This window comes from Pavona decussata, unplaced genomic scaffold (assembly GCF_977016875.1).
Source record: "Pavona decussata unplaced genomic scaffold, jaPavDecu1.1 SCAFFOLD_163, whole genome shotgun sequence".
In the NCBI taxonomy this organism is placed as follows: Eukaryota; Metazoa; Cnidaria; class Anthozoa; order Scleractinia; family Agariciidae; genus Pavona; species Pavona decussata.
The window spans coordinates 786,406-800,297 of record NW_028145574.1 but is presented as its reverse complement, the minus strand read 5'-3'; the positions used below and the strand labels follow the sequence as shown (position 1 = coordinate 800,297).

At 39.0% G+C, this 13,892-nt stretch overlaps 1 protein-coding gene across 4 annotated transcripts in view; it reads right to left on the bottom strand.

The window, feature by feature from the left end:
• LOC146464510 (uncharacterized) overlaps window positions 1-13,892 on the bottom strand; it is a 46,773-nt gene that overhangs the window by 14,371 nt on the left and 18,510 nt on the right. For 2 of the 4 annotated variants that reach the window (XM_085129696.1, XM_085129697.1), the window contains exons 13-23: window positions 13,667-13,730; window positions 13,440-13,566; window positions 8,592-8,769; window positions 7,314-7,463; window positions 6,452-6,649; window positions 5,673-5,870; window positions 5,292-5,358; window positions 5,050-5,150; window positions 3,334-3,502; window positions 759-911; window positions 369-655 (exon numbers count right to left, since the gene is read on the bottom strand). In XM_085129696.1, the coding sequence (XP_084985822.1) occupies window positions 369-655; window positions 759-911; window positions 3,334-3,502; window positions 5,050-5,150; window positions 5,292-5,358; window positions 5,673-5,870; window positions 6,452-6,649; window positions 7,314-7,463; window positions 8,592-8,769; window positions 13,440-13,566; window positions 13,667-13,730 (1,692 nt within the window). The remainder of the gene's footprint in view (window positions 1-368; window positions 656-758; window positions 912-3,333; window positions 3,503-5,049; window positions 5,151-5,291; window positions 5,359-5,672; window positions 5,871-6,451; window positions 6,650-7,313; window positions 7,464-8,591; window positions 8,770-13,439; window positions 13,567-13,666; window positions 13,731-13,892) is intronic. The other 2 variants (XM_085129698.1, XM_085129699.1) reach the window with 2 other exon arrangements.

Genomic DNA, 13,892 nt, shown 5'->3' with positions numbered 1-13,892 from the left:
CACCCTTCAAGAAAATAAAGTAGCCTTAATCACTTCCCTTAACACATAGGGCATAACAATGTTTTAATGGATATCTTATCTTTCAAAGTACCTCTCACAGCGAAGTCAGGAAAAAAAACGTCGCTGGACTGTTAGAGATGGATTATGAAAATTGGCGAGGGCCTGTCAAATTCTCATGTGAATAATAAATGAAGCCATTCTTTAAACCAGAAATTCAGTCTTCAAATGAAAAACTGATTATTGAAGGGAAAAATGAAAACAATATCGCAATAACCAAATTTAAATTTTATTCTTGGTAGGAACGCTCGACCGGGCTTCAGTGTAAAAGCCCAATAGTGGTCACTAAAATGCACCAACAGTTGACTCACCTGGGGAGTATTTTCTATGCTCATTTGAAATACATGTTCATGTTGACGTGCTCTGTGGCTACTTCTCCTATTGCTATTGTCACTTTCCTCTATAATTCGCCTCTTCTCCTTTGGTTTCTCTACCCTTGGCGAGATACCAGGACTAGGATACCTAGAACAGCTGTCTTTCCTTACTGATTTTTGCCTTCTTGTTCTGTTTCCCATGGGAGCAGCTCGTGGGGAATTTATGAGAGGACTAGTGTCTTCAACATAGCATTCTGTAACTTCATCATCACTGCCACCATAACCTACATTACAAGAAAAAAACAGAAAAGAGGTGTCATACTCTGGCTTGTTTGTGAAAGCAAAAGGGAATTTGCAGGAAAATTCATGATTATTGACTTGTTTTACCTTCCAACGCCGGCTCCTTTAGATTTTCATGAATGTCATCACATTCATAGTTACTGAATTCAGGCTCATCCACATGAAGGGGGTCTTCAAGTTTCTTATGTTTTTGTTCAACGCTCTGTAAAGCCCTCTTCTTTGTAGTCCTTCCCTTAACTTCTGGAAAGAGAAACATACAACAAATCAAAAACAAAAATTAGAATAACGCGTCCTTACAATCTTTATCCCTATCTAGACTGGGTTCCCACCTTGAAAACTCTAAGAGTATTAAGGCTATGACAATAAAACTTAGAAGGTGAATAGTATGCTCAGGGATTATCTAAACAACATGAAAGTTACCGTAAGAAAGTTCTGCCCATTACAAACATGAATTTTCTCATTTCTGAAACGCTTGCCTACCAAAATTGGTTTCCATGGGAACATTAAAGTCAATGAACGTTGACCTATCACATCGTAGAGCTCAACCAGTCCGGTCAATAACAATAACAGCAACAGCAACAACAACAATTAATTTGAGAAACAACGGAATGAACTGTTTGTCCCGCAAATAGTTACAAACCTAATCGAGGCAGGACAAGACGAATAAAGGAACACTTGAGAAAGATAACAAGACCTTTTAATTCGTCAATCTCGTTACGCAAGGCTTGATTTTCTTTTCGTTCCAGGTCATAATAAACAGAACAAATATGACAAATTGAATGAATTTGTTTATAGCTTAAAGAGCGCTGAAACACACGTCCGCCCAGCTCGAGCAGTCACAGCACTGTCATGTAACTTAGCTTGCACGTGCTTCATAATGATGAGAAAAAAAGTCATAGTAAAATGCCGCTGGCATCTCTCTGGGGCTTTGAAAATGTTTGCTCTGGTATTTCAGACATTGTAGCCCATCACAAAGACCTTTCCCATTCCTTAAGGGGGAGGGGGGAAGATTCTGCTCTCGGTGACTTTGAACCTCTTTGAACCTGAATAACGTTTTCAACATTCGTGCAAACGCCATGAAACTTCAGGACTTTTTCAGAAATTTATCTGGAAAAAAATGTAATGTGGTCGGTTAGTGTTCATTGACTTTGATGTTACCATGGCAACCAATTTTTTGACGGGCAGTTTTTTCAGAAAAATCCTTTTTAAAGTGAAGGAAAACTTTTATTACCGTACCTTTTGTGTTCTTATCTCATATTAATGTTCTTTATTGGTTTTGATTACTTTCCGCTCAATTTCGGCACTTTTCTGAAGTTTTGGGGAAATCCAGAAATCCAAGATGGCCGCCATTTGGCAATCATGACGTAATTACCTCGTCAAATCAGGTCGTCACGTCACGTTGCGAACCTAAAAACATATTTGGACGTACTTTCTACTCTCAAGCCTCATTGTCATAGCTTCTATAGTTGCGAAGTTATGGTTTTGGGAGGAATCTATAGGCTTATATTTTACATATTTCTTTTCATAGCCACGGAGTTAATGCCCTCTGTGGTATTGGTAACTTTATTTATACACGGTAAATCCTTCAGCAAAGATTATAAAGAGATAAAAGATAAAATGTAACCAAAATCATCCCTAACTAAACTAACTAACCTAAAATACTATTAACCACATGCTAAAAGCTGCTTTACAATGATGCCGTGTTAAGACTCATTCGAAACTGTGGTGACGTAGATTAAATTTAAAACTAGAAATACGTGACTCGCAAAACCTCGCGAAGCTGGGGCTGGATGGAAAGCCCTCTTTACTCGCATTGTAGCATGAAATGAGGAGATTTTAACCAAGCAACTATTTTGATGAGCATCGTCTTTTCGTAGTCCCACAGGCTAGTTTACGGTTGAAATCTATTCCTAACACGACGAAATGTACAACGGGCGTGCAGCGCTGTCGTGTTCGATGAATTTATTTCCCACGGAAAATTATTTTACAGCAGCCAAAAACGTATAATTTCTTTCATCAATGAGTTTGTCATATCAGCCACATCCCACAGGTTAACCATTCTTGTGATGCCATCCAGCACTACCGTAAATGGTCTAATAAACGCCGGGGGCGTTTATTGAATTTGAAGGTTCCGAGGGGGGCGTTTAAAAGAGGGAGGCGTTTATTCTAATAAATGTAACATGGTAACCTAAATACGGTATTATAATAACCTAAATGACAGAGCTTTAGCAGACTATCAAGTCAAACGTGAAGTAGGCCTTGTAATTCCGGGATGCTATAATGCTAGGACAAGCCGAAAGAAAATTGTTGGTATCAAGAACATTAAAGAGCGCTATCCTCACTTTGAACTGGAAATTGAGCAAGACGCAACTCGCACCCCGATGTTAATTAAGCAACAACGCAAATAAATTGATTGATTGTATAATTCATCTGTTTCTAGTTTATTCGTGGTTTTCAGGGAAGGGGGGCGTTTATTATACAGGGGGCGTTTGTTAGAGAGGAGCGTTTAATACAAACTTGTCAGCTTGGGTGGGCGTTAATTAGATAGGAGGCGTTCATAAGAGAGGGGGCGTTTATTAGATCATTTACGGTATGCATATTGAAATTGCCCTTTCTTGTTATTTTCACTAGGAACTTGTCTCTTGGTCACTCTGTTTCTTACCTGTAGTCTTTCGTTCTGGTGCCTTTTCAGCTGGACTTTTTGTCCTCTTCCTCTTCCTGTCAGTGGCAGCCAGTTCCAAAACCACCTCTCTGTTTTGCCTCCTTTGGTTGGTTTTCTTCTTGGGAGCAGACCTTTTGTTACCACCTGTGTTGTCTCGTGCACTCTCATTCTAGAAAATTTATATTTTTTAGAATATTTACTACCGGCCGTCTCCTATTTCCTTGTCTACAAACGGAAAAGAATGCCGTTGCCAGCTTGTTCCAGTATACCGTTGCTGTTTGGGTTTGACAATTTGCCCGAATTATGGATTTGCTGGCTTAGTTTCCTTTAACTTGTACTGCGGTTTACAGGTATTTACAGAGCCAGAATGGTCTTTATCTGATCACTCCAAGATTATAGGCCTAACAGGAGTAATCGAATTGTTCTAACAGAATTCTTGGGACGGTTTTCATGGGAGTTAATTATGTAAGTGACGAACTAAGAGACTGTTTGAGGAACAAGAAAACTGTTTATTCTCAAAAATTCGTTTCTTAGGAGAAGCCGACGTTTCCAAACTGTCCTTTCCAAGTGTTGGTTTGACTGTCTTCTTCATTTGAAAACTTAAGAACTGTTAGTAATTAACAGTTTCCCCTTGATTCTTCACAACTTGTTGTAAAGTCCTGGTCGCTTCCATAGCGTAGTAGGGAAAGGACTTCTATGTAAACGTTTAATTCTTAACGACCTTGAACAAGATTTCTGTCTATATACTTCATAATAAGCGAAAAACAAAGCACAAAATCACAAAAAAAATCACTTAGTGTAATACTTTGTAAGTTTTGTACAATACTTAGAATACGTTAACTAAAAAAAGAGTTTTCAGTAGACTAAAACGCTTCTATATAGAAAGAACCACGTTCTACCATAATCTATTACAGTTACTTTGAAATTATTCTGCTGGATCGCTAGCATTTTAACAGAGCGGGAGATTCCAGCATTTCTTTTCGATCGTTCATGACATGGCCTTGCTTGAACAGGTTCAGGTTAGTTTTAAAGGTCACAATACCAAACCAACACTTCTACCAAGAACAATTTGTCTGCTACGCGCTTGTACATTTCTTATAACGATTCAACTGATTAAAAGCAGTTCAACCATAAAAAAGTTGTCTTTTAAATATTTCAATGAAATGGGAAAGGGATTGTGAATTTAGAGAATATTTACGGATTAAGAGGGAATATTTATGCAACGTTGACTTACATTTGAGAAAACTGCAATAGTTACCATTGGGCCGGGGCCCAGTTGTTCAAAGCCAGATTAAGCTAATCCTGGGTTAACGTGAACTTTGATTCGAGTATATTTACTAATCCATAAGGATACGTCCAAAAGATTTTGTCCCTAAGTTTTCCCTTAGACTTTTCTTCAGCAGTAGCTTAAAATGAGCCTTTAAAATCATTTTTACTGAGCGAGATGATAACCTCGGTTAACTTTTAATCGTGGATAAGCGTTAATCGGCTTTCGAACAACCAGGCCCTGAAAGGCAGGAGGTTTTCCTGGAAGCCCTGGAGAACATGATGGTATGTTTTGACTTTCAAAACAGACAAAAAAACTTTTAATTTCTGTTCCTGCCTTCAACTTACAAGAAAGCTTTTCAAATTAACCAAAAAGCAGTCCATAAAATAGAAATACTAACAGAAGTTGTGAAACAATTTAAGGTTCTGTATTAAAAAGGTCTTACTCACCTCCAAGCTATCAGCAAGTGGCAAAGAGTCTTGTATAGTATCAATATGTTCCTCTTGATTGATTTGACCACCACCTTTAGTTCTATTTCTTGAAACCATACCTTCATTATAACAAGAAATATCACTTGTCACAGAAAACACACTTGATGAGGATGAGCTGAAAGCCGATTTTGGCTTTTCTGCTTTCCTCTTTTTATACCCTTTAATTGGTAAAGGTGTGTATTTGCCGATTCTTCTCTTACCAGATCTCGGTTCTCTTCGTCTCGCTGGAGCCACCATGTGTAACTTCGGCTTGATTTCCTCGAGGTTCTGTACATTCAAAGAAAGAGGGGTGTCTGAGTGTCTAAAGGATGGCCGCTTTTTTGACGAAATTTAAGGAAAATAATTTAACATTTTCTTCCCGATTTCAACACAAAAGGACACTAGCTAACGATCTACTATCATTTTCCTAGTAATTCAACCTGATAAAGCGGCTCAAAATTATAAATTAAAATGCAAAGGAAGGAAAAATGCAAAAGTACTAAAAACACGCGATGATTCTCAAACACATGGAAAGAAAGAGTTAATTAGAATTACACATCTCATTTGTTTGTAATTTAATTAGGCCAATGAATTACACTCACCTCTAAAATTGGAGAAGAACGGACTGTCCTGGCAAAAACTTTTTCCTTAATGGCCTTGCGACTTTTTGCAGCATCTGACAAAGATTTAGTTGGAACAGATTTTCTCTTCCTGGCAGCTAACCTTCTGCTAACATTAAAGGCTGATGGAAATGACTTCTCTGAAGAATCACTTTTTGGATTATCACTTTTTCTGGGGTGCTAAAATTGAAGAGGTGTATTACAACAAATTAGTCCATACCTTTTTGAATTGCTACATGTAATGTTACCATTTCCCGATTAGGTAATGAAAATTGGAAACGTTTGGGGTATGTTTTTGAACATTCATTGCCACTACTATTTGACATCACCTGTAATACACTGTAGCTGTCTGAGACTGAAAAAGAAATCATAGGGGTCAAAACTAGACCTGGGTTGGAAAGTGGGTCAGTTCATTAATAAGAAATGATAAAGAATTCATGGACGGAGAGAGGGCACGTAATATCTTCCACCCAGAAATATTGTTTTAATCATTAATCTGGTCCGTAAAATGGCGTGTAATCAGGACCCACAGATACACTGCAGGTGGCTCCCAACTTGGAGTTTGAAAGTGACCAAAACACATCATCCAGCTTCTGGAATCATTCAACACATTTTCAACTATTCATAGCAAGTTGTTGATTCAAGGGAGATGAAAGAGGCAGTCGTTCAAGCAAATGGAATAGTATAAGAATCTATAGTGGGTGGGTGTACCCACTGAATAGCAAATAGGTGTTCTGTTAAATGCCATCGATAAAACGTGCCTGTTGTGAGGGCATTTTAGACTGTAAACGTTTTGAAGTCCGTTTTACAGGTTTTCTCTCGGTTTCCACTTTTTTAGTGCGTTTATGATCCTCTGCTTCTCTTCTTGTCACTGGTTCACCTTGCATTGCTGTCCGTTTGGATACATTTTCATGCAGAGTTTGCACATCATCCAAATTACCATGAAGACCCTTGCCAGTCTGCAGCAACACAACAAAAAAATATAGATCATTTATTCATTTATCAAACTATTTCTTACGTCACACCTTTTTAAATCATCTATTGTTCTTTTTTAGTATTTATAGATTACAATTTGCAAACATTTTTGACTTCATAATGACGTTAAGCTACGTCGGAACGTCGTCGTTTTTTAGCATTTTTTTATATCTTAAAATGTTTTTAAGCAATATTTCATCGCCAGTATTTATAATCAAATGTATTTTATTTTACACACTAAAGGGCCTTTTGTATGATCTACCTCAATAAAGGAAAGACCATGCAAGTAAAACGTGATGGGAGACTTCAGAAAGGGGAAGTGAAATGCATCCTTCCACTGGAACTATCTGATTAGTATTCAGTCACAGTCACTATTCTCTCTATGTTCAGTCATAGTATCAGAGATTGAAGTTGCTCCTTTCTTTCTTCCTTTTTATTTTTATTTATTTATTTATTTATTTATTTTTTGTTTTTGCCTTTTTAGCCTGTTAAGAATTAGCCTTGATAATTTTTCTGTTAACAAAATGGAGTGCCACCATTTTCAAAGACAGTTTAAAGTAACATGTCAATAGACTACAATCAGTGAGTGATATAACTAAGAGGAAAAACAACGGGACCGGGCATTGAATAGTAACTAAACACATTTACTTCACGCTCAACTTCATCTTTTTCTGTGGAGAAATCCTTTTCCTGAGTGTTCTCAATACTACTTCTTCTGTGCTTCCCATCGATCGTTCTGCTAGCTTTTTTCTGTGTTTCTACGGTCTCCTCTTCATGTTCTGTTGCACTTTCAGAGAGCTACAATATAAAACAAATATCATTTCACTGAGTTTAACAATTCAAGTAGCAAAAACGTTACAGACTAATCCTATGGGGGGCAGGGATGTTACAGAGCAATGGCCTGGCCTGGGTTCAAACTCTATGTGTGGGTTGAGTTTGTTGTTGGTTCTCATCTTTGCTTTGAGGAAACTCGTAAATTTCAATTCAACCTGGAATCCGTGGGCCACAGGTTTGTTCTTTACTTTTTAGAACTAACAGCAAGATTGACTCCTACACCAGAGAAAAACCGGCCTTGCGGGAAGAGTTTTCCCATGTACTGCTGGAGATAACATGACTGACCGCTAGAAGATACTTTTGATAGCTAATTGACAAAGTAGGAAAACGTCTTACAAGGCACATCTAAATGATTGTGCATGACAGAATAAACTGGGCCGGGGGAAAAATACTATCCTTCAACTATTTCTTCCCAAAGTCAAAAACACTTGTCCCTCGAGCCATTGACACTTTTCATTATACATTTTCACATTCAAATGGAAACTTTTTCAATGCCAACAAAGGCAATTAAAGAGGGCGATAAAACCACAAAATACTGTGAGAAGAAAACCAAAACATAAAAAATGAAAGAGAAAAAATTGTCTCTCTGTGGTTTCGTCTCAAAATCTGGTTTTATGTTCATACCCAAAAATGAGAAGAGGATTAATGTTAATTATGATGCAAACAACGTTTTTGACAGTTTGGCAGGAATTTGTCAGAATAAAGGCCACAAAAAGGCTTCCGTGGGTTTGAATTGCCTCTTTGCAAAACTCCGCAGTTTTTAAGTTACCAAGAGTCATTTTTTGTATTATATTGATATTTATATGAATGTATAACGAGATCATTAATAAAAATGTCACCAATTAATGAAATCTTGCCAAAACCTATCTGAGCAGTCGCATTTTATAAATAGATGTTCAAACGAGTCGCTCTCTCTTTAATAAAACGTCCATATGGAGGAAGATACCAAGACAATGCTGTGGTGAAACATATTCTTCACTAAATAGCGGAGTCATTGTGTGAAATAACACAACTATCAATTCTGAGAATTTGGAAAATAACAAGTCTTGTAAAAGAATTCATTTGAAGAACTCAGAATAATAACCAGCTTACCTGTAGCATTATACTAGCTGTAGGCATAACAAATGCCATTTCGGTGTTCTTGCTCCTTATGTGCACAGGATTAATAGCCACTGAAGCTTTCGAAGGAGTTGAGTTTACATCTGATTCTCCACCACTGTTCTGATTTTTGATGGGCCTTCCTAAAATCTTTACTAACACAGATGATAACCTGGAGGTATGTCAGCAGAGTTAAGGGACCTTTGTTATTAAAAGTGTGACAAACTACAGTGCCGCATAGTACTATTGCCAATTGACAAAGTTTTTCATTAGTTCAGAAGAACGTTTTGACACTTGTGAGACCTTTTGAAGCCTGATGGCTTCTATTCCAACTAGACTTTCAAAATACATGTAGGTGGAAGCTGCAGTTGTCAATCATTCGAAAGCAAATATCAAACTTGAGATCATATTAGATTTGACAAACTTACAAAAACCCAAGACAAAACAGTTTCATTACAACAGAAAACTCACTAGATAAGTACTGCACACCATAATAATATTTGCAAGAAATGGGCAACGCTAAGTGCACATCCACAACATTTAAGAAATAGAAAACATAGTTGATGTTGCTATACGGTCGTACACTTATTTCTTTTAAAAAACAAGCCCCTGTACATTTATCATTTTTATTATTATTATTATTTAATATTTCCTCCATTTCCCCACTTATCATGTTTCTCATTTGGGTTGGCTACAGCTTGGTGCCTTAAACTCTTGGGAGGGGGGGGGGGGAATGGAGGTACTGCACTGCCTCGTGGTTCCCTGATTCCCTTGTAGACTGATATGGGCAATACTAGTACATATGTTGCCTGGCGTGGGTACCACAACATAACAGAAATGAAGCAGATGTGCCCTTCCTCTCAGTAGTGAAGAGTGAGGTCGTATCGATTGACAGTACAAGGGTGGAAAGGAGAGAGCAGCTCCAATGGCTTGGGGACCAGTATTGCTCATATCAGTCTACAAGGGGTTCAGAGAACCATATCCACCCGTCAGGTAAGTACTAACCCTCCAAGGAAATAATACATTCTCCTTCACCCCTCTCAACTGGTAGTCGCAATACTGGTGCAGAAATCCAAAGCAATACTGCCAGGCGAAAGGACAATGCACGTAACATAACCAAAACAGTTAAATACATTCTATAAGAGGCTAGCTGTACCATTAAACAAAACCTTAAAAACAGTAAAACAGAGGTAAATTCTGCAATAGAGGCAAAAAATCACATTCCACTTGTCGTCGGAATCTTCTCCTTTACAAAGAGGCGTACTATATCAATCGCCTAACACCTTCTCAACAATGAATTGAAATCCAGCGGAGAACTTCGCCTTTTCTCATGAGTATACTTTTTGTTTCGTTTTCTAATTGTTGCTAGTCTGATGATGGTATAGTTCGTACTGAACCGCAACTTTTTCCTGTCATTTTTTGTCTAAATATTTTGAAACAATGAACATACTCGGAGTATCTTTCATTCTCTATGTACTAAAATTATCAACAGGTACTGGGTTTTAGTGCCTTTAAGGGTAGAGCCGCAGGTCGTAATTCCAAGGCATTGATGTGTGCCTTCGTAGCTTCTTTTACATTCCAGTTGCCCCTGTCCGATAGATAATCCCTCGTACGCTGCGCCCCAGCCCTTCCTAGAAGCACCGGTCCAAATGGTAGCATCCACAGGGTGGTGTTAAATTAGAAGGCCATTCAGATGTTTGCTCTCAGAGACCCACCACTCCAGGTTCTCCAGGGCCCGATAGGTTAAACGGATTATCACTTTCCTCCCATGGTCATACTGGGCCACTACTTGTAGGTGTAAGCGCTGGAGACCTCTGTAATGAACTGGGGCAAGCATGATCCCCGTCTGAGAACCATGACTCATGCGTCCAATCCGAGTGGACAGAGTCCTCATTGACCAACTCCTCTGAACAAAGAGAAGTTGACATGCGTCCAAACTGCTGTTTAGCTTTTGATAAGGAAGAGAGTGTCATTGTTGTCGAGTCCAACTGGGCCCCTAGAAAGACAATACACTGGCACGGGGTGACTGAACATTTCTCTTCCTTGACCAGGAAGCCCAGCTTTTCCACTGTAAATGTGAGTGGATGAGTGTTTATAGACCTGGGAGCAGATAGTCAGCTGGAACTGGGTCTGGTACCAGAGAGCTGGGAGGAAGATTCTTCTGTTTTATTACGCTTGGGGAATTGGTGGTAAGATTTTGAGCCATATCCCCATTTCCGTTTTCTTCCAGTGCAGCGGTTGTCAGTGGAGCAGTAATCTGAATGAAAGGACTGATCCTTTCTGTAGGGTTGTTTGAACTGGCGTTTTGCAGTGGGGATTACTGATAAATTTATCCGGGAAGAGGTACTTATCTGTGGGGATACAGTCCTACAAGGTATGTTTGCCCACTTCAGTAAGAAACTCAGCAAACCGCTTTTGCCTCCAGGAATTCAGCCAGAAGTTGGCAATGTCGAGTAGACCGAGAGCATCCTCCAATAGATCGTTTCTTGCATCCTTCATCACTCTCATCTTCCCCGCCTACATCACTGAGTACTGACAGGGCTGCTACGATGGGGCTTGCTACCGCTATAACGGGAGACTGGCGTTCAGCAAGACCATCATCAAAGGTAAGAAGCTTCTTAGTTTTTGTGCAACTGTGTCGTTTCTTCATATCTTCTTTCATGCCAGCACCAGAGACTCCGAGTCCTTAATATGACGATAAGAGGTAGTCAACTCCTCCCACTTTTCCTTGGTCAGGGCCTTGTAGAGTGCCTTGATTGCGAAATCCAGCAGGTCTTGGGAGATAGTGGTCTCCTACTCATTGCTGTAAAAACGGTTGCCTCGAGAACTACTTTGGCGTTGCGTCAGTTGATTTTTTCACCATTACGCATAGCATCAGTATTTTTTAAAAGGGTTATCCAGTGAGCAGCAGTTCGGCGAACTACTTGCGTAGTAAGACTTTTTTATTTTCTCCTACGCGTTTCGTGTGACTAGCGCACACTTCATCAGGGAGTTTTACAATACTAACAAGTATGCCTATATTTATACCTAGCACAAATAAAGGAATTTTACAAATGATAAAAACACACCTACGGATATGCGTGGCAAAGCTACGCCTGTATTTGCGTTCAGGAAATAGGCGGCAAGAATTTTAAATGCGTGACATATTTTGAGCGTTACATAACTAGCTGGGGTCCAGAGTTTTAGCTAAACCTCCGGACCCCAACTAGTTATGTAACGCTCAAAATATGTCACGCATTTAGTTGGGGTCCAGAGTTTTAGCTAAAACTCCGGACCCCAACTAGTTATGTAACGCTCAAAATATGTCACGCATTTAAAATTCTTGCCGCCTATTTCCTGAACGCAAATACAGGCGTAGCTTTGCCACGCTTATCCGTAGGTGTGTTTTTATCATTTGTAAAATTCCTTTATTTGTGCTAGGTATAAATATAGGCATACTTGTTAGTATTGTAAAACTCCCTGATGAAGTGTGCGCTAGTCACACGAAACGCGTAGGAGAAAATAAAACAGTTTTACTACACAAGTAGTTCGCAGAAGTGCTACTCACTGAATAACCCTTTTAAAAACTCAGACGAAGTGTCCTTTTAAGACAGCTGTTTTTGGTACAGCATTCGCCACTAACCTCTCGATATTTTGTAGTCTAAAGACAACAGAAGGCGGTCATGACTAGTACCTTTGATTGTGAGCATCACCTGCAAAATATTCCAAAAGTTGGAACGACAAACTCACAGAAATGAAGGTTCATTGTTCGAGGTTCCATCATTTATTTTCAATGGTTTGACTTGCAAAAGGTAGGAGAAATAAATAACGGTAAAGAAGAGGAGAAAGAGAACAACGTGGATGGCCGAAATGAGCCTCGAAACGAAGAGGAAGAGCACATGTGCGTCATTTCCTGGTACCCAGGCCATGCACCGCACAGCTGCAACTATCAGTCGGAGAGAGGGGTGAAGGGGAACCTTATTCAAGTTTACTCCACCCTTGTTGGTTTTGTGCCAGGGTCTCAGCAAAGGACTTACTGCTCTTTTATGTAAGGAAATCGTCTCCCTGCCTGTTGCTTTTTTTCTTCCTTCCGCAGTGCCTTAAAGGATGGATTTGGTAAGGCCAGTGGATCTTTTGACCACACATTCTCAAGTCTTTCTCTTCACTGTTGTCAGGAGATCTTAAAATGGAGCAATATGTTGTTGGATATGTTCGTTGGTGAAATCGTCATTTTAGGAAATGCCCAACAACTTTGATGACAGTTACATGCGTACAGAAAAATAGAGAGAACTATTGCACGGTGGAGTCTGATCATATACTTTACGGTGATGCTTTTCTCCTTCTAGGTCGTTTTGAACTTGGACAGTGCTGTAGTCATTTGTACAGCTCATACAAGGATTTCCGGTTTTGAAACCTCACCACAGAGGGAAGAGTGATGATTAATGACTGAGTCAAAGGAGTGGGCCATTCGCCTGTCTGCCAGATCTCATTGCAAAGTGAGGATGGATGGTGAAGATGTCTATGTTTCTAGAGAGCTATAAATACGGATTTCAACCAACTACACTGTAGTTTTTGCTTCCGGTTATGTTAAAACATAAAATGGGTGCATAAGAAAGGTTGGCAAGTTAATAAAAAGAGTGCAAACGTAAACAATGTTGCAATTCTCAAGTGATCTAAAACCCTCCCTTTGTGCGTCCATAACTTAAAATTTTAGACTATAGATAGAAACATTACCCATTTAACATAACACAACTTCTTGACCCCAGACGGAAGATAAAAAGTATATATGGAATTCATCACTAAGCTAAAACAACAACAAAACATCACTAGCTAAGCTATATGAACCATAAAAGTCTAGTATACCAAAGGATATAATCTCCATTAAAAGAAAATTTGATGTACTGACTGGGATTATGAGGAAGAAAATTAACCAAAGTGGAGGCAGCAAACTGCATCTTTAATAGCAGTGCAATCTCGTCATTGTTAGTTCCTGAAATCCAAATATCAAAGGGGTAATTATGTTATAAAATATAAGGAAAGAAACTTGAGTAAACTGTCAACAGTTGCTTTGATGCAAGTGGCTGCAGTACCCGTCAGGCGATAGTCCTTGACATTCTCTGCCTTAATCAGCACTGTCTCCCATAAGTTCTCGTCCTACGAAAAACAAACAATTTGTAAAGAAAGGAAGGAGACATACTGTACATTCCTTGCACAAAAACATTTTTGTACATAATAATGCCACTTTTGTGAATGAGATATGAATCTCCTACAGTTGGAAGTTAAGCTTATGGAAGTCTACACAGAAGCGGGTCTCTG